The sequence below is a fragment of the Sander vitreus genome, chromosome 9 (assembly GCF_031162955.1).
Source record: "Sander vitreus isolate 19-12246 chromosome 9, sanVit1, whole genome shotgun sequence".
In the NCBI taxonomy this organism is placed as follows: Eukaryota; Metazoa; Chordata; class Actinopteri; order Perciformes; family Percidae; genus Sander; species Sander vitreus.
The window spans coordinates 9,937,185-9,957,726 of record NC_135863.1 but is presented as its reverse complement, the minus strand read 5'-3'; the positions used below and the strand labels follow the sequence as shown (position 1 = coordinate 9,957,726).

The window sequence follows — 20,542 nt, the reverse complement described above, 5'->3', positions numbered from 1 at the left end:
TGTGTATAAGCAATGCTGGGTAAGTGTTATGTAGAAAACGAGCACTGTGAAACAGTTTTCAATCACATAAATGTGTATTCTGACATCTTACAATATGAAAATAAATGAAATTAAAGAAATGACAAGGTTATTTGTATTTCAAAGATTCAATATGAGAGTAGTACAGGAGTATAGGAGGAGTGTGTAAAACAAAAAAGCACAAACTAGTAAATCACACTCCCTTATTCAAAATACATAATGTTCAAATCCCAGGGTGCATCTCAATTTCGTCAAGAGCACGTTCATTGCTTTCTAGTTAATATTTACATATCAAACATTTTGCATCACTGTCACAAGAGAAATTGGAGTGGATCTGGCAACCCAAGAGAACTACCGCATCCATGATCTAGTTTTAAATGCTTGTAGGTCTATCTACATGTGCAGCATCTTCATATCCTACTGGGTGTGCACCGTGCTTACAATAATTCTCCAATAAAGTTACATGATGAGACAAAAACTGTTGAGAAGAGATGACTGAGAGCTGCAGTAGTTTGCCAGACAGCTTGCATAGAGAAAGCTCCAGTCGTCACACACTTTTCCTCCTTTTCTGTAACTCAAGCCTGCTTTCAGAGCTCCACAATGCTGCAGAGGTTGTTTTACTTCTTGTAACTTTTTCAAATGCGTTTCAGTCTCCACTCTGCTTATCATGACAAAAAATACTTCATATTTACTACATATTTTATCACACTCCTTTTTTGTCTTTTTGGCAGTCATTAGAAAGATGTGTAGCAGGTGAAAATCATACTGTAAATGATCTAGGATAGCCCTCAGTCAGTAAAGACACAGTCACAGTCACCAGAGAGTTTACAAGTTTACAACCATACCCTTCATGTGGGAGAATAAAGACACAAACCTACAGTTTCATCTACCATCAATTACAGAATTATTATTTTAGTGAACATGAAAACTTTAAGGGTTAAAGTGAGGAACTAGGGTTGAAAATAATCCCTGCTTGTCACACATTTTAGTCTTCAGCAGTTGTCTTAGACAGTCTTTACTTTAAACCCCCCTAACCCTAAATAAATGTGATAACCTCCACAAACAGTGGACTTCATCCAGCTGATCCTCACTGGCAGCTGCAGTCAAAATTATGTATGTGGTTTTGTTAGTGGTGGTGCTGGTGTGTGTAAGTGAAGAGAGCGGTGTCTGTGTGTGTTTGGGTGGTGTTGGGGGAGTTTTAGGGAGGGTCACACCTCGGTGCTGATGGCTCGGGTGTTGGTGTAGAAATTGGGAGGCCGGCCTCGCTGGGTCTCCCTCAGCAGGGAGCCTCGGACGGTGGGCAGCGGCATCGCCAGTGCCTGGTTCTCATAGTGTGTGGGCATGTAGGTGATGCGCTCGCCACCGTTGCGCATCTCATCAGTGGTACGGATGTAGAAGGGCGAGTCATAAGGTGAGCAGGTGGGGCAGTAACTGCGTTGCCCCCCTGTGGGTTTGGTGGAATCGGAGGATCCGGGGGGCTCTGGTGGCGACATGGACAGTGGGGTGACGATCGACCCGTCCAGGCCGGAGACACTGCAGGCGTTGCAGGCAAAGTGTTGCTGAGAGATGGAACCACTGTCAGACCCATTCTTCTTACAGCAGTAGTACTGCAGAGAGAGAGAAGTCCATTACATTTCAAACAACAACAGTTTTTAAACACAGATTTGTAACATTAACTGTCTGCACCTAAGCCTACAAAGGAACAACATTGAGTCCATTATTGAGTGCTATCTTATTTTCTTAAAACAAATAAAGAATCTGCTAAGATTTAGATAGAAGTTTTTTGTTTACTAAGCCGAAGACTGTAAAGTACTGTGAACTACAAATTCTTACTGATTACTCAAAATACAATTTCCATATAACTGAAATAATTAACATTTCTTGCTGCCAATATTGTATGATTATGTTCATATATTTGATGACCATTTGCAATTTGAAAACAATGTTGATGTATTGCCCTTCTTTAGCTGAAAGTTTCCTGAAGGAAGTCTGGATCAGTATAGTACAAGTACATTTCCAAGATAGCGCCTGCCACCTTCTGCTCTCTGTGTGTTCTGCTTGGTTCTTTCAGTGAATGATTGCAAAAATTGACAGGGTCTTTGTTTATTGTGCTTACTATCTAACTGGGACGTTTTAGGGCCGATTAGTAGGGATTGCTGTGGACGAAGTACACATGGCTATACACTGGTAAGAGCAAATTAAGTTTAACCATGTATCCAGCTAATTTAAATAGCTCACGTTACAGTACTGTGTGAACAGTTAACTTCATTTCATATTGTATGTGGCGTTTTCTTTAACGGGGTGCAAATGTTTCACCGAAACAAGTTCCTTCTCGAGACCATTTTGCAGAGCCACCGAAGCTTAGCACCGCCCAAGACGATTGTGATTGGTTTAAAAAAGTTTTTTCTCCTATCTCTATCTCCATAGCACAGTGGAGATAGGTCTGGCAATGCAAGACTACCTGCAAGGTGATGTGATAATACAGTGTGGCAGAAGCATTACAGTAATATTGAAGTGTGATTTAAACATCTTTGAAACACACACACTTAATGAGGCCTACCTGGAGTCTACAGTAACAGAGCACAGCTATGATACACAGAAGTATCACTGTGGCCAGTATTCCTCCGGTTATGACAACAGTTCCAGCTGTCATCCGACCAGCTCTCCATCAAACTCTGACACACAGGCACAGGAAGTGACTTAATTAACAAGAGCCTCTCACTGCAAAGATATGAAGTTTAATCAAATCACGCAAAGGTCAGCATCACAGTAAACACAGATGCAAAGTGCTGGAATCTGTCTTCTATGTAAATATGTTAATAGAGCAAACTCAAAAGGTCATTCTATAATTATGCAGAGAGAATTAGGTAGAGAACATGCATAGTGTAAATGACTTAAATACAAGCATGCAGTATGATACTAATGGACAGCCATCATGAAAACATATATAACACAATATATATTTTTTTATAATTCTAATCTTCATTTACAGTTTACATCCTTTACTGTAATACCTTTTGCAGATGAAATGACATTATGTTTATGGTAGCTTATCTGAATCAAACATATAGGTAACTTTATTTTGAATATGTTTTATCAAGTATTTAACCTAATATAACTGAAAAATCTAAATTCATATATAAATCACATTCTGCTTCCCTAATACACAGTATGCACATTTTAAATTAACAAAACTAAATTTGCCATGTGGTATAAGTATTACAGAATAAACCTGGTTGTGATTATTGTTGGTATACTCACGTTCAGCAAAGTTGCTTAACACCTGAAAGCAGAGAAATAACAGAGGTAGTATATTACATATATTAAATGTCACAGACAGACAGACAGACAGATAGATAGATAGATAGATAGATAGATAGATAGACAGATAGACAGATAGATAGATATACTTACATCAGAAGAGTGTTTGAAGGTTGTAAGGGTGAAGAGAAGTCAAATCAGAGGTCAAAGGTGAAAGGAGCTGGAGAGCCACACTGTATGAACATCTCTAAGGAGAAAGGAATTGGAAGAAATGGGAGCTTTACACATTCCTCTCCACAAGGTGGCACAGAGAGAACATAAAGATATATCACACACACACACACACACACACACACACACACACACACACACACACTCTTTCTACTGGCAATAGTTAATGCCTTGGAATGACTATGATGACTAGGAATGAAGAAGAAGGAAAGATAGGAAACTAGCAAAGAAGTAAAAAGAGACAGAAAGGGGGGAAAGAAAGAAAAAGGGAAGCAAGGTTAGAAAGAAATGTCTGTAACACAATAAATGTATATAAGACATAAACATGCACCACACACAATCTAATGTTGCATTACATAAATACAGAGGGGGGGAATAAATAATAGCGACACCTGTTCCTATAGTGTAATGCAATGAAATTCAGCATTTAGTCCCCTAGCAAATACCATGAACAACTTTCTTTCCTAGCACAACACAGCTTTAAAAAAAAAAATATTAGAGTTAAATCAACCTTTCTCTGATATAATCACAACATTGTTCACACACACATATTTATTGCGGGGCTACTGGATTGCATTAGATCGTAAAGGTGTTTTAATTGTGTCCACCTGCTGTAAATAAGCACAGCATTGTCCTTATACTCAATAAATGTGGTCTTCTTTATTTGATTTCTGTGATAAAGTTTGACTTCATGTAGGTTTTACTCTTCACTATCTACTGTACTCAGCCTAGGTAGTTATCATTAGTTGAGCTAAGTGTACAAGTCTTCTCAAAACCCGTTTTCTTTTTTTGTCACAATGTGCTTATTCTTGACCAATATCTCTCTACCTCTTCCACACTCAAACACATGCATACAGCATAATGGCAGAGCAGCAGTAATAGTGATTTAGCAGCAAGGGGCTCAGTTGTTTAGGGGTTTTTATCTGCAGGCTGAGGCTTGTCTAGGTGAAGGGAAATCTATTACTGCTGATAAAAACATGTCAAACCCGTGATTGGGTTGGAGGGCTTTTTTGTGTAGTTAGAGAAAGAAAGGTCAGGATGAAAAAAAAAGGGGAAAAAGGATGGAGAAGGTAAGAATGTATTGAAGGAAGGAGGAAAGAGGGAAAGTGAGAAACTATAAAAGAAAGGAAGGAATTAAGGAAGTAGCACGCTATGGTGCAGTACAGATGTTTATGGAGGTTGACACACACGCACGCACACACGCACACATCTAATTTCTCAGCTTGTCACTTATGATTCCTGCTGTCGGAATTGACAGTGTATGTTTGTTTTAGTTTCATGTCAGCAGTTTGTCCTGTACATATGATTTTAAGATGAAGTATATCAGTTCATTATTGTGCAAAGTGTAAAGTTTTTTTTTTAAAGATTATTTTTTGGGCTTTTCCACCTTTATTTGACAGGACAGCTAGGTGAGAAATGGGAGAGAGAGAGGGGGAAGACATCCAGGAAATCATCAGAGGTCGGATTCAAACCCTGGACCTCTGCGTCGAGGCATAAACCTCTAAGTATATGTGCACCTGCTCTACCAACTGTGCCAACCAAGCTACCATTTTCTTTTTTTACATATTTAGAAAGCTACCTAAAGGAATATGTAAATATAGAGCAACAACTCAGATAAGATATAAGAATGACTGCATTACATTGTACTTTGCATGATATTTGGACACAGTGAGTAACTGCAGTAGAAGCAGATGAGGTAGCTTAAGGTCAGCAAAAAACTAAAAGACTGAACTGCATCACACAATAGCTCCTGAGATGTGTTGGACATCTCAAATTGATGATATGGACCAGTGTTAAAAGAAGCTGAATGGGTTTCTTAATTAAAAACACAATGAGCTGGAAGTGCTGTCAGACGCTCCACTGAGGAGAAGAGAAGGAGGCGGTGCTGCTCCCAGAGGCTGCAGTCTGAACCGCTACACTGGTGCTGAGCTCACAAACAATGTTTCTGTCAGAAAGTACACTAGCCTTCAATTATTTGTGGAGACCAAATGGGATGGCAGCTGACAGATTCCTCTTAACATCATTCGTCATAACTTTCTCCAGTGCGTGCAATCTCAGACTCGGTACACCAAACTATTTTTCATAATTAATGCCAGAGCGGTGACTTGTACTGCACGGAGGAAATGAAAATGGAGTCACTGCTGTCACCATGTCATCCTTTACTCAGACACAAAATAACGGATTTGTTTTTCTTCCTGTTTACATGTTGCTCTGCAAGCACTTTCAGACAAACTTGCTGGTAAGATTAATTTGAGTTCACTTCGTTTGACAAACTACAGAGAGAAATGAGATATCTGCATGAGCGCACACACACACACACACACACACACACACAGACAAAGAGAGCTGGATCAGTCACCATTGGGTCTAGATTAGAGTGGCCTTCAATCCCCATACTGCCTGAAGAGCCTTGTGTACTGATAAGACTCTCTCACACACATACTGCACACATACAGAATTCACTCAGACAGACATGTACTCATGCATTACCAAATAAATCAGGACATCCTAATTAAAGATCCATTAGAACAGACACTAAAGTCTTCATAGCACTTAGCTGCAGTGTTTTACCTACTAAATAACACCACTGTACCTCAACATTTACCACAAATGTCTAATCAACAAATAAAAATTGATACTGCAGTATAATACATATAACGTCTGATGCATTACAGTACATTTAAGGCAGCGAAACGCATGTTGTTTGTAGCAGCTTATAGTTTTGTACATATATGTACACATTAATACAGATAGCAGCTCAGGTCTTCAAGGATTCACGGGAATCTTTTAGCCTGTTTATAGTCATTTTTGAGCTCCTGTGAAAAACACTTCACAATTGTCAGAAATACACCACACAAGCAACAAGTCTCTGTATCTATCCATTAAAGTGGCAAGCATAATCATATGCAAATGAGGTGTGTCTCAGGTGAATCGTACCCCGTTGATAATGAAAATCAGACAGAATCCATTCAGTGTGTCACACACTTTGATATGAGTTGGAAATGCACTGCATTCTGGTGCTCAGCACATTTTAGTTTTAGACAAGCTGTTCCTTTTGTTTAAAGCTTGAATCTGAAACATTTTAGCTTGAGGCAGAAAATAAATATTTCTATACCATCATGTTCGAGTTACCACACTGACACCTGTCAGTCATCTTGATTGGCTTAGGTGTATCCTGAGGCTACAAGTAATGCTGATGTTTGTAATTGGTGATATCTTTTCTCAAGCAAAGACACAATCAGACCAATCAGAGCTTTGCAGGTGGGAATAAGAATGGAGACGCCTACTTCCTACATAGCTATCTAGCTCCCTAGCTACATCCTTAAAAGATATCAACAGGTGGCTGGGTTAGCTCAGTTGGTAATGCGGGCACACATATGTAGAGGTTTATGCCTCGACGCAGAAGGTCCAGGATTCAAGTCCGACCTGTGACGATTTCCTGCATGTCTTCCCTCTTTCTCTCCTCTTTCATATCTAGCTGTCTTATCAATTAAAGGTGGAAATGCCCAAAAACATTATCTTAAAAAAGATATCAACAGAAAAATGTCGACAAGCGTGATTTGCAGATGCACGTTTTTTTGTACGTATCAAGATCATAGATTTGCATTTGTGTTTTGATTGGTCGCCAACCTCAAAAAAGACAGAATAAGAGTACTGAATTACTTTGGTTTAGTTTCTGTCTGCATCTATTTGTTAACCTGCACGTTTGGCAACACAATACGAGGATCGGAGAAACTTATACCATACCGAGAGTGCTAGAGATGCTACGGGGGAAGAGTGGAGCGACTGCAGAATGCAGGCTGAGCTCACAGGGGTTCAGGGATCCTTTTTTGTGGTTATCAAGGCATTCTGTTTATGCTGTGGCCTGTTGGTAGCTAGTGCAGCCATCAAGACCTACCAACAAATTGTTTTACATGTTTCACCTGTGCTGTGACATAAATTAGATTACAGAAAGAAAAACTATTAAAGCTCTCAGCAACCGCTACTGCAGCTTCAGTGTCAACTGGGAAAATGACCCTCTCTTTGTTATGATATACTATGATACACAGGATTATGTCAACTACACTGCACTACACTAGCCTAGACTTTAATGTTTAAAAGCTTTTACGCCTGCAATCTTTGCTCTTTCATATTTTGTGGGTTTTTATCATTTTTGATATTCCATTGTTTAATTTCCGCTGTTGCTTTCCTTTGTCCTGTAAGTTATTTTGTTTGTAGGATTAAAACCCTTCATGCTGTAAAACTGCAAGTTTCCCATATGCTGTTTTTGCCAAATCAGAGTAATGAGAATATCTCGAGCTACCTCCCTCTCGCCCTCTAGCCCTCTCCCCCCCCTCTCTGATGGAGTGTTCCCTCTGGAGTCTCGGCCATCACTCTTCAGGAGCAGCTGAAGGACCTTGACTGCCCTGGAGGATTTTTACAAGATTGATTCTTTGGATCTTAAATTGCTCAGACCAGCAGTGGGCCAGTGTCAGTCTCTCTTCCCCCAAACAAACTCCAAACACATTCTGCACTTGAAACATAAATGCCAGGTTTGATCCCCACAGTGGTGCATGTTTGAGCAAGGCACCAACCATCCATCGAATGTTCGCAGCGCCAAGAGTCTTCCTGTTAGACTAAAATGTTGTAACTTCAAACAGATTATTAAATTAAAATCCCATGGGATCCTAAACATTGCATTGTAGTCCAGTTAAAAGGAAGACTGGTTTTTACTTTATTTTTTAGTTATAAGGTTTACACAGAAGAGCGGTGTCTCTATCCTGTAACTGTCAAGAAATGTGTGAAAAATGTCACATTTTTTAGAAATTAATGTATGTAATTTCTTACTTATGCTAATGTGGTTCTGAAAACATGCAGCTGAATTTTCCACTATACTTCCTGGTATACCATTCTCAGGAGCTGTAAGAGTCTAAAGGTTACAGAAGTGAGCTTGTGACAAAACCTTGCAAAGTCAGACTCCATCATAAAGGCAATGCTTTTGCTTAGGTTGTATATTGTTTAGATTGTAGTGATCTGATTCTGAAAAATTAATTTTGGTTCCACTTTTGTTGACCAATTGGCAATGTAAATAAAAGCACAGTTAGTCCAAACTATGCTTCAGAAATCAATCAGCTGAATCAAAAAGCATATGCTTATTGAACAAATATTTGGTTGTAGTTCATAAATGCAATACCCAACCCTTGTTTGCAATACATGGTTTAAGTCTGAGAAACGTCCAGCGAGAATAAATTGTGCAAACTACCTACTAGATCAGTGAATGCTAATCAATAATACTGACTCACTACTTATTGGTAAAAACAAACTAGTTAATATACAATTTTAATGATTCAGCAACTGTATGACCTGTTTCTCACCTCAGTGTTATTTAGAAAATCATTTTTGTCGATAATTCAAAGAAAAAAACCACCATTGTTTTGCACTATTATACTGAAACAGGAAACAAAGACAGCCTAGCACTCAGTACATGTGTCACATTAGTTGTAGGAAGTGTTCACCGTCAGTCCTCGGCTGTACTCGAAACGCACTTTCATCCACGGCCATGTCAGACCACAATGACAGAAGTGAAAATTGAGGGCTGCCTTTGCAAGGTTAATTTCACCCGAGTCCCTGAAAATGAGGACGAGGTAAGTGGAGGACTGACAAACTTCCCTCTATTAACATCAATCCAAGCCCTGAAAAAAGGACTATGCTTGAGAATCTTTTTTTCTTTTTTAAACTTACTAAAACTTCCCGTTAAACTCTTTTCTATTCCTCATAACTTCAGGTGTTGGTCTCAGCAGCAGCAACTCAGACCCAAAGCCAATCTACATCGCCAATAATTCAGGAAAAATTAAACACATTATTTTGGAAAAACACCATTTTGTCATCTGAACTCCACAGCTCCATAGCTGCAGTTGTAAGCAGAGAGAAAACAAGTCTCGAATCCAAACGGGATTCATGGTTACAGCTGAAATGTAATTTGTCTAATCCTGTTATCTGGCGTTCCAAAGGCTTTCCTCTATCTGTTTCCTCTCTCTATCGTCTCTGATGCGGCCCAGCGTGGGCGTCTGTGTGTGTTAATGTGTGTGTGCATGTTTGTTTGCATGCGTGGGTGTGAAGTAACAATTTAGGGGGTCGGTTTAGAAATTGTGGCATTTCTTTTTAATGAAGATTATTCACCGTAAAAGTAGAATGGTGGGAAAAATGTCAAAACAAAAAGACCCTAATCTGTTAAAGCTCACAGGATAAATGTTTGGAGCATTTGATTTTAGTTAATGTTGCTTGTGCTCACTCATATTTGGTGGTTGCAGTGCAGCTCTGACTGTAAATCGTAAAAGCACTCACATAATTTCACTGGAAACATATGACCAGTTGAAAAACATCAGGCGATCTGTACTGTAAAGGAATGCGTGCTGTCCTTGGTGCTGAAGGGATGTAACTGGAAGCATCAGCATCCTGTCATACTGTGTGTATGTAGTTTTGTCCTTGTTAAACCTAATAAATCTATCAAATTGTGAGGCCGGAAGGATTGAGCTGTATGGCAGGCGACAAAAATTCAAGTTATGTGTTGTTCTTGCTGGTAAAACACTGGTGACTTTACTATTAAGTCGTAAAAAGACATATGTATGCATACTTTGCATTCTGTCCATTATTAGCAATTCTATTAAATACTGTATATGGTGTAGCTTTTGGTTAAGAAGCTCTCCCTATAAACCTGTTCAACCCCTTCCACCCATCCCTATAATGCAAAATGGAATGAATAAGTGAAAGGGGAATGAATGATCTATATCAGCTGTTCACAAAAAACAGTGGAAACAGATCAATAATAAAGAAAAAAGGAGAGGAGCCACTGAATGCAGAAAATATATAGCATTCCATGAACTCAATACGTGCACAAATACAGGCACTTAATTACACAGAGAACACAAAAAGGCTGGCAGCTACTCTGGATTGCAAAAAAGGAAACCTTTCTTCTTTGTAGCATGTGACAGCAGCTGGCAAAGTTGTTTTTAATTTTTTTAACCTCTGAATGCCCAGCACCATAAGTGATCAGTGCTCCTGCGCAACCCTGCACTGTTTAGACAGAATAACAAACTCTTAAAAATGTACTTTTATTCATGTAATAATGCTCCAAATGATAAGTTGATTAACTTCCCGGATGCAAACACTTACAAGTGACCTTGAAAGCATTTTTCATGTACCGAGGGACCTACAGGAGCCCAACCAACCGTTATACCATCTTCCCTCTTAAGCTGTCGCAGCAGTTACAGCCCAGTAGGCAGAGACTGATGACACTGAACATTTTTTGTTCAATTACTTGATTTTGCTCGAGGTCATTTGGGGCGAAGAATGCAATGAATTTGAAGAACCACTCCCCAGAATGATCCTCTTGGCCCTATAAAGGCACATGATCAATACCGGCGCTAAAGCGCTTCGTCCCTGTGAAGATGGAGAGAAATAGGAAGACAGAGAGTTGGAGCACAGTTTCAGTCTTTTTCTCCGTCCAATCTGGACCATGTTCTGATGCCGTATATGCAGCTGGCAGATTTATGCGGTTATGCAGCTCTCCAGGCTACTGTACTCCAGCCTGCCAGCTCCTGATTCAGCCTTTCTACACACTCACTCTGAATCAAGATGTGGAGAATACCTTCACTCACATGGCAAGTGAAAGATTCATTACTCACAGATGGTCCATCTCTAATTTTATACGCACGCCAAATTCAACTTCCTCCCTTTTAATAAAGCCTATCTCCAGAAATCCAGGTCAGTGTGATGGCTATAGGGGACTTCTAGCCTCTGTGGTTCTACTGCACTTTTACTGCCGTTTCAACTACTGCTGCTGCTTATACTACTACTATTGTGACTGGGACTGCAACTTCTATGATCATAACTACTATTACTATACAAAAGTTTAAAGATGCTTTGTGCATAATTTCTACATATTGATTCCTTAAAGTAAATTAAGGCAGCCAGAGATTTCTCTTGACTTTATATTCTCTATTCTCATATAGCTCTATACTGTTTTAACCTTGCATTAACGGTTTGATTCTAATTACAATATTTTGTTTTCTGACAATTAGAAATCATTGAGGGGCGACTCTCATTTACAATGACATGGAATAAATTACAAACACAAAGAAAAACAAAACGACAACAAAGAGATTTAGATTTAGATGGGAGATTTTAGATTACATTTCTAAACGTTTGAATGTCATTACAGTATATAGTTAATTGATTTTAAGGAGGTGCTGTATTTTGTTCCAGGAGTCGGGTGTACTAAAATTAAAAGCAGTTTTTCCAAGTTTCCAACTGTGCTCTTATCTTGAAGTATATTATTTTAATAAAGTAAATACGTGTTTTATTTTTACTTGTTAGAGAAAACAAAAAAAGTGTTTAATAGCTAGTACCAGTTGAATGAACGGCTGTTGGTAAGAAAGAGGGGTCACACACCACAAAGCGCAGAATTATTTAACATTTTCTCAAAATCTCTCAGCTCTAATCACATCAGTGAGAAAGCTACTGGTGTCTGTGGGGGCTCTCTGGTAAGTCCATTAACAACCACAACTGACACAAAGTCTGCATCAGAGGGCACACAAATTACTGCACAAAGGAAATTTTGCACAAACACGGTTCACTTAATAACATCAATCAGTATGTTTACATACACACCAATATTCCACTATTATTCTGAATATGACAATATTCCAAATTTGATACAGGTCATGTAAACAGCATATTCCGGTTGGATATTCCGAATAAGGCCTTTTTATGAATATAGCATTTTCCAATGTGGGATACTCCGTTATTGTTTGGGTTTTAGAGGCATTGTTTGGACATGTAAACAGCGCATTCGGAATATGCGTATCGTTTTCAGCTAAACTAAATTTCCACTGTTGACTATTCATAACAACATTAATACATAATCAACATTAAGAATAACATAATATAATGAGGTCCGAGGTTAAATCCACACAGAGTCATGAAAGGAAATAATGATAGTGTTATTGGATCACTTTTCAGTTCACTAGTCACAGGTTAACCGAACGAACCGGGATTACTTCAAAAACAGTCTCAAACCAATAGACAGCCTCAGTTTTTTAGGGGACAGCTCTAAACACTGAGCCACTGACTTGCTTGCACTTCAAACTGGAAGGCTTGAATTGATATTCTAGTTAATTTATGTCTAGTTCAGACAGATTCACAGTGAAGAACTTGAGCAGGGAAAGGGACTAAACGTTAAACATGCATACAGCTCTGCATCTGCCTGCTTTACGTGGTTTGCAGAGGTTTCATTATAGCTGCTCAGCTCCTCCTCTGTTGTCCTGCGATATGCCAGCTTCTCTTTCACACTTGGCAGCAGAGCAGCATCATTGAACACCCAGTATAGGGCAGCGGGCAGCCAGGGGAAGCTGTAATTACTGTACCTCTATTCTGCTGGTCAGCACGGCAGTCTCATAAAAGGAAATGAAATGGTCCAGCTTCCTTCTTTGAGGGAGTAATGTACCACGAATATTACATTAGCATACATTCACATGGACATTCTATCTGTGACAGTTAATACAGTGAGGGAGCACAGCCACAGACGGCAGGGCCAGCAGGATGAAGGCAGGGCTACTGAGGTGCCTTGCTCAGGAGCAGAAAAGCAGAAGTAAAAGTTAGGGTTCATTGAGTTGTCAGCTGTACCTATCCTTGTTTTGCCATGAGGAATTAACAACTCTCAGTAATGAGCTGTGAAAATCGTTGGTCACAGCTGTAACATGGATCAGTCCACAGGAGAATCCTAATCCTATGGTTGATGGTTTGACTTTTAAGCATACGACATTATTAGTAAGTAGTGTAGCTTCCACTGCTTCTTCTCCAAGGTCTAGGTATCAAAAAAACATTACTGTACTTCCACTTTTATGTTCCCAATCCTATCCTGAATTATGTCAAATATGAGTTTGAACTGTAAATATAAAATGTGCCCGTCTTGAACAGTCTTTAGAGCCGTCACACTACCAGTCAAGTCTTTGACAGCTTTCAACCCTTTCCCACAACTGTCAAAATAGATAAATTAGAAATGAACCGGCCTGAACACAACATGCTTTGCTGTCGTCCTTACAATGGACGAAGTAGGTGTGAATTTGATAGCGCTGCTCAAGGCCATTTTAACACATGGCTGTGCAGAAAACACTGAACCTATGACCTCCAGCTGACAGGATGGTAACTAAATCCACTGTCCCATCCTGCTCACAGCCGGGCAGACACACAGAAACACTTCCAGGACAAACACCGACTCAGATCTCCTCTCATCTCTCTGCATTAGTTAGGCTGTGGCTGTGATTTCATATTTGTCACTGCAACAGCCCACTGTTTTGTAGAACTTAGGATGTAATTTATCAAATCTCACAGAGGTTTCAAAGACATTTTCATAATCAAAATCTTTTCTATTACGCAGCCTCAAAACTTTTCTTCTGAGTAAATTATTAACCTGATGCACGTGGTATGTCCCCAAACAAAGATGGCAACTGGAAAGCAAGCACTTGGGAAATGGTTAAATCTGTAACATAATGTTAGCAGGAGATAATAGATAAAAGAGATATCAGACTCAGCTCCTCATACACCCATTTCATCTTGAGAACATCAGTTCCTTTACATGCAAAGCAATGGGACTTATCATCTTGAGACAATATTCAGACTACAGGTTTACATGGTTTGAAGTAATGTGATTTCTCTACTATTTTGTTTACATGGATTCATATAAAAATCGGTTTGTATGCGCTTCACCATGTTGTAAGTTTATTGTGTCTGGTGACCTCTCTGGCACACCTAATGAGGCATGTTTAAGGCATTCAATTGCCCCAGAAAACGAAAACTTATGACCACACTATGATTAATATTATCACGAGTGATATTTATTTAAGTGGTATTTATTAAGTGAAAATATATTGTATCTGATATTACGGTCGAATGAGATAAGGATTGTGGGGCAGAGTATGAGTGAATGAATACGATCATGTAACGTTATGAAGAAATTTATGATTTCCAGTTGAGTCTTGATGTCAGCAGTTTTGCAGTTAAATCTCAGCTGTGTGACATGTTTTATTCATACTGAATATTTATTTTAGCTCGTCCATGATCACCTCAGGTCACAGGAATATTATCTGGGTCCTGTAACCCCCAGCCTTTTTTCCCTCCTTACTGTTTATTGCACGTGCATGTTGGTGGACTGCGTTGCAGCTCATTATGGGTAAGAGAATCAGAAAAACTGCTTATTGGAATATTGGAAGTATAAATGTTGGATTTAAGCTTCAAGCAATGCTTGCATAAGAAGGCTGATACATGAACAGTTCTACATTTCAAAAAATGATGAATAAAACAAAGTTAGGGGGCTGGTGGGTAGTGACGACAAAGGGATGAAATTTTCCGAAAAGATGATGTTTTAGGACAAAAATAAGGAGGTCCGTGCATAAACAGTGAAAGAAGATGGGGGAAAGGGTTAGGCTACATGAGGTAATTCAAAGTTTAAATAGGTGGTCATGTGAAGGGCATGGAAGGGTGGACAGGTGTAGAAATGGATCTTTTGCTAAAATGTCCCTAGATCAATTCTCAACTTACAAGTAAACGTTTTTACTACAAGGGGAGATTTTAACGAGGACAAAAGTGTTCACATTTCCAAATTTCGCTTGTCCACATAATCTTATTATCAGTCTCTAGTACAGGAAATCAAAGTTAAGTTTTTTCACAAAATTCTGTTAGAGTGTTACAGTGGACTCTGGCTTACAGTACCAAAACACAGCGTGTGTGTGTGTGTGTGTGTGTGTGTGTGTGTGTGTGTGTGTACAGTATATGTGTTTGTGCTTGTCATTGGCCATGTGTGTCTTTGTAAGAATACAGAGGGATTGTAAATGCGTCTGTGTGCATGTCTCAAGGCGTGTACAGTGTCTAACTGTGCGCGAGTATGTAAATGTCAAAGTTTACTGTGTTGTATTATGTTTGTCAGTCTGATTAAGTCAGGAAGTGTCTCTACAAGTGTGCATGTCTGTATGTGTGTGTTTCTGATGAGTCACCAAAGACACAGCAGCCAGCAGCAGTAGAGCAACGTTAGCAGATAACAGAGTTTCTGTTCCAGAGGCCTCCGGCTCTGCCAACAAGCCTTCCTCTCACTGGCCTCATCCTTACCCAGCCTGGCTGCGCTTCCGAGCTGCATTAACATCCACAAGCCACACATAACATTGCACAACGCCACAGTGAGAGTCACAAACTGTGATCCAAGCCACCGAAGCAACTGAAAACAAATATTACCTGCTCAGGCCCACCTGATGCTGGCGATGGCCAGTTAGTAGCTATTAAAGTCGCAAAGTGCAGTGTTGATTAATTCCCCTAGACGTAAAAACAAATAATTTCTCCAGTACAATTTTAACTAAGCTGTATTAAGAGCCACGCATACTAACACATCAATTTGGTGTCATTCACATATGACAATCTGCCAGGCTCAGCCAGAGAAACACTTGAGTTAAAATGTTATGTGCACCTGAGTAGGAAGTAGGAGGCTTTTTATATGTGCTAGGTGGATTCCTCATTCTTTGTTTAACACACCCATGGGTAAAAGTGGCTGATATCTTTCTCTCCCCGACACTTCTGCCAGAAACCAGCCATCATTTGGCAATTCAAATCTATTCTGCAATGCTTGGTCATGGTAGACCTAAAGACGAGCTGATGTGACTGACTGACTGACTGAAGCTGGAAGCAGACCCTGGAGTTAAGTTTCCTGTCCTGCTAATGCTGCAGTGCAGTTTGGAAACACAGCTCGTCTCACCTTTAAATTGTGACTACAGTACACTTGATTCACGACCGTATCAAAAGAAATACCGGCAGCCAGAAAAACCTTGAGGGCATTTTAATAATTCACACACCACCCCTGAAACACTGAAACACTTTCCCTGGGTAGCTCTCCACTCACCCCAACCTCTAACAAACAGCTTAAAAACACTCTTCCATGCATGTTGTCCCAGAAAATACAATAAGCAGAGTGTCAGCAGGAGGAAGCAAGACATGACTTCACAACCAAAGGTAGGCCGAGTACAGTAGCCTGCCTCCAGAAAGCAAGAGATATGAAATCTAATGACTTTCCGACAGTAACGGTGTCTCTACTTTGATTAAAAAATGTCTCATTTGAATTCCACACAACCCAGAGCAGATTTGAGTCAGTGAGGCTTATTTTAATCACGGTCACAAACAAAGCCCACTAACCGTCAATGTTCCTGCCATGTAATTGTGTCAACATGATGAAAGACTGTGGGTCACGCTTAACAGCAAATTTCAACCACACGTGTTTGACCAGACTTGCTTCTCAATTTGAGATTCTTTAATGTATTTTTTAGTTTCTTGGCCACGACTCGGATTCTTCAAAATGTTGGAGGAAGAGTCATCCATGAAGACTATAAAACTTTTAAAATACAGACGGTTATACAAGGCCAGTTCTCAGTGTCTGCATAAGGACACAGATTAGGATTGCAAGAGCATAGTTTTCCAGTGTGTAATACCGTACATCATCTGCAGGCTGGTAAGGATGTATGTGACAAACATACCGCTGCTTTTGGCTGACATTCCAGCACCAGACAGTGATTTTGTCCAACAGGTTTTTGAAAAGGTTTCATCGGTCCAAACAAGGTCAAATCATCCCAGCATTTCTTTACTGAAGCGGAAATGTAAAAATCATGAGCCATGAGAATTGTCGGGTTTATTAAGGCCGCTTGGGTTAATTATTTCTTAAATTAACTGTGGTCAATCAAATATTTAGTTTGTTACAGAACAACTTCGCACTGGCAGACTGTTGCAAGCAGCTAGTTGTAATTTCCTTCAGTGTTTTTAACTGTTGGCACAGCGCACCATTATACAACCTGTGTATTAAATACATTTTGTCTGTTGCTGCTCTGTTAGCTGTGACAGGCCCTGACTGCAGACTCCTCTGGGAAATCAGCCCACTTCCTGTTGTATCACTGCCACTGGAGGTGGAGGAATTAGGAAGAGTGTGTGTGTGTGTGTGTGTATTTGGGCGAGGTGGAGACAGGAGGATATATAGAGAGGCTGCTCTACAGTTATTTAGTCAAGCTGTATTTTCCTGTAGCTTCCTCTGTGAGAAATGGGTCAGAGCAGCACAGCACCAGCTGCTGTCTGTTGATGTGGAAGATCAATACTCTTCACATACTGTACTGTAGCTGCACATGTGCACAGAGTGAAGGAACGATTAACTTGGCAGTGAAAGTATTGTTTATACGTTTATTATTATAAACATGTTTGAGACAGAGACAAGCAGATGCAGTGACGCCGCCACATACAGCTTCAAGTGCACGGGCCTTTGCAAGCAGTCAGAGGGTTTAAACTTGTTAATTAATTAATTACAGATTTTAAAAATAAAACTCAGGATTAGTGAAAAAAAAATTCTTTCATCTATTGCAGGACGTCCAATTTATAAAAATATCATCCTGCTAACAGCCAACAAAGTAATATACAGTATTTGTATAAGTCAAACAGTAACAGCTGGGTGACATGTTAACTATTGTAGGGTGCCTGGGCAGCTCACCTGGTAGAGCGTGCACACATATACAGCAGCTTAGTCCTCAATGCAGTGGTTGCGGGTTCGCGGCCCTTTGCTGCATGTCATTCCCCCTCTCTCTCTCCTTTCACGTCTAAGCTGCCCTATCAAAATAAAGGCCGAACAATGCCCCAAAAAAATCTTTTTCTAATATAATCTATATTATTGTAAAGTGTGATTAGAGTCAGACTTCTATTCTGAAAGGCAGCATTTCAAATTATATAAATGTATGAACTTTTGAGTTTCATAGCCAAGCGGAATTAATGGTAAATGCATCTGCTTATTTGGTTACTATGTTCCCAATAATGATAACTGATTCTCTTTTATATATATATATATATATATATATATATATATATATATATATATATATATATATATCGATATATATATATAAACCCAGAGTGTATATAGTGAAGCACGACCCATTTTTCAACAGGGTAGTGGGAATTGAAGCCCAGCAGTGAGTGCTTTGAGACTCAGGACCTTCACCTATGCCCTCTTTCTGTCCAAAATGCTTTATGATTGAATATCATAAAAATACAGATGACCTAAGTGAGTATTCAACCCCAAGCCATGGCAGTCACTGCCTTACTTTTCTCTTTACCTTTTCAATTAGAAATTATGCAGTCTTTTTAAACCAAATGCCAGCAGCAGGCCACGCATTTCCAGTGTGACAGAACATCACAGCAGCAGCAAAATGGCAAAATCCCAAGACTCCAGCTCCTGTTGAGCTGCTCCACTGTCACTTCCTCTCCTCTGGCAACCTTAAAGGCACATTTCACATTTAATTTAAAGTGGCATTTAACTGAAGTCACAAATCTGTATGCTAGTCCTAGAACATTTACATTGTTTCGTCACCGCAACTGAACGTCAAGGGTCCGAGTCACCTCTGACATTTGAATGCAGAGCCAATTCCTCGTACAGTATAGCTACAACAAACATAAAATGTGACCCCATCTCCCTATTTTTCATTATTGCACATACCTGATCTGGTTACATGGTCCGTTTGTTCAACTAATCCTGTGGAGTTTGACCGTGTAAAGCCACCAGCATCGCAGCAGAAGGATACAAGAGAAGCGCTGTGCATGGGACTGCGGCGGAACTTCTCCAAGGATGAGCCAGAGTCCAGAGCGCACAACGCCGCTAGGGAAACCCAACAATCCCGCCGTGGGACCGGCAGACTAAAGGTCAGAGGGACGGCTGTGGGGACAACCACGACCAGCAGCCACCGAAAAACGGAGCATGGTCACGGTACGCGACCGGAGCAAACAGACAGGTAAGGACGAGGACAATGCTTCAGGATAAGCGCTTTTTACGCGCATGTAACCTGTACAAACGCTTTAACCTTCACGCACAGCAGCGGTCTTGTCGGGACTCCGAGAGGGCAAACGACCACCGGGAAGCTTAAAATCGCTGAAAATCAAACGGACACATCCAACAAGTGAGGGACGAGGAGGCGAAATGACGGAGTCCGCTGCTGGGCGGACTGGGAGGAGGCGGTGGGAGGAGAGGAGCCGCCCCGCAACACACTCCCTGGAAAAAAAAGACCTACTCTATGTACACTTCAGAGGGACGCTATAAAAACATTTGTGGAAAGATAGGGTTGTTATTAGAGGAAATATTAATAAGATACCATGACTTAGGCTGTAGTCTATTGACTACTAATGACTGTAGATTATCAGACTATATTAGACCACAAATACAGTAGGCTACCAAAACAAAGTATGACCTAGTTGCTACAAGTAGGCTATTATTGAAACATTTAGCCTACATGATTGAATACTATAATAATAGGAAATATATACAATTACCTTAATATTACAAAACTATAAGTCTACATATGTACATAACATTATAGTGATGCCGATAGACTATGTAAAACACAAATCTTCTATGAGGTGATAACAGGTAACATAAGGTGATTATAAAGTCACTATTGCATAAGTTATAAGGATCATAACCTAAATATTATAATTATGGTTTATTCAGGATGTTCCCAATAGAGAATAAGGCTGGGTAATGTGGTTGTGCCCTGCACACAGTAAATAAAAGCTACAGTAACCCCCCTCCACACACAGACCACTGAGCTACAGTAATTGATTTGCCCTCAATCACTGGTCCCTTAATCTACTTACTGTTGCAACCAAGTCGAAGCAAATATCGACAGAGGAAGGCCTGGCGGACCAGACAGGGCTGAGCTGCACCACAAAACTGAGACACTAATATATTCATAAGACTGAATCACAGAACAAACTAGAAGACGAGGGTGGTGGAAGTCAGAGAATCTGGTTTTGGGGCTCACACAACACGACATGCTGCAGTATTCAAAAAGCTTGAACAATCAGGTTGAGGGAAGAAAGAGAGCTAACAAAGCTTTAAGTCATGTTGCAGAATAAAAGTAATTGATTCTGAAGATGACCTGATGGGCTGAAACTAGGAACTTTGTGCCAACTGAGCGTTATGATGTCTTTT

At 40.0% G+C, this 20,542-nt stretch overlaps 1 protein-coding gene across 4 annotated transcripts; it reads right to left on the bottom strand.

The window, feature by feature from the left end:
* Positions 1-752: 752 nt before the first annotated feature.
* On the bottom strand, positions 753-19,556 carry fam163ab (family with sequence similarity 163 member Ab). Of its 4 annotated transcripts, XM_078258664.1 has the most exons (6): positions 19,055-19,555; positions 18,675-18,834; positions 3,433-3,526; positions 3,280-3,301; positions 2,579-2,693; positions 753-1,625 (listed from the first exon to the last, which is right to left on the bottom strand). In XM_078258664.1, exons 5-6 carry the CDS (start codon positions 2,669-2,671, stop codon positions 1,227-1,229), a joined length of 492 nt encoding a protein of 163 aa, XP_078114790.1. In that variant the 5' UTR covers positions 2,672-2,693; positions 3,280-3,301; positions 3,433-3,526; positions 18,675-18,834; positions 19,055-19,555; the 3' UTR covers positions 753-1,226. The 4 variants fall into 4 exon arrangements, with proteins under 4 accessions (XP_078114790.1, XP_078114791.1, XP_078114788.1 ...); XM_078258665.1 differs by lacking the exon at positions 3,433-3,526 and having other exon boundaries at positions 19,055-19,556; XM_078258662.1 differs by lacking the exon at positions 18,675-18,834.
* Positions 19,557-20,542: the final 986 nt, after the last annotated feature.

Bases quoted from the DNA above. Each gene is read 5' to 3' on its own strand.
- fam163ab (XM_078258665.1), bottom strand. From the start codon at position 2,671: ATGACAGCTGGAACTGTTGTCATAACCGGAGGAATACTGGCCACAGTG. The intron at 1,626-2,578 runs GTAGGCCTCATT...CTCTCTCTGCAG, and splicing joins TCTGTTACTGTAGACTCCAG to TACTACTGCTGTAAGAAGAA.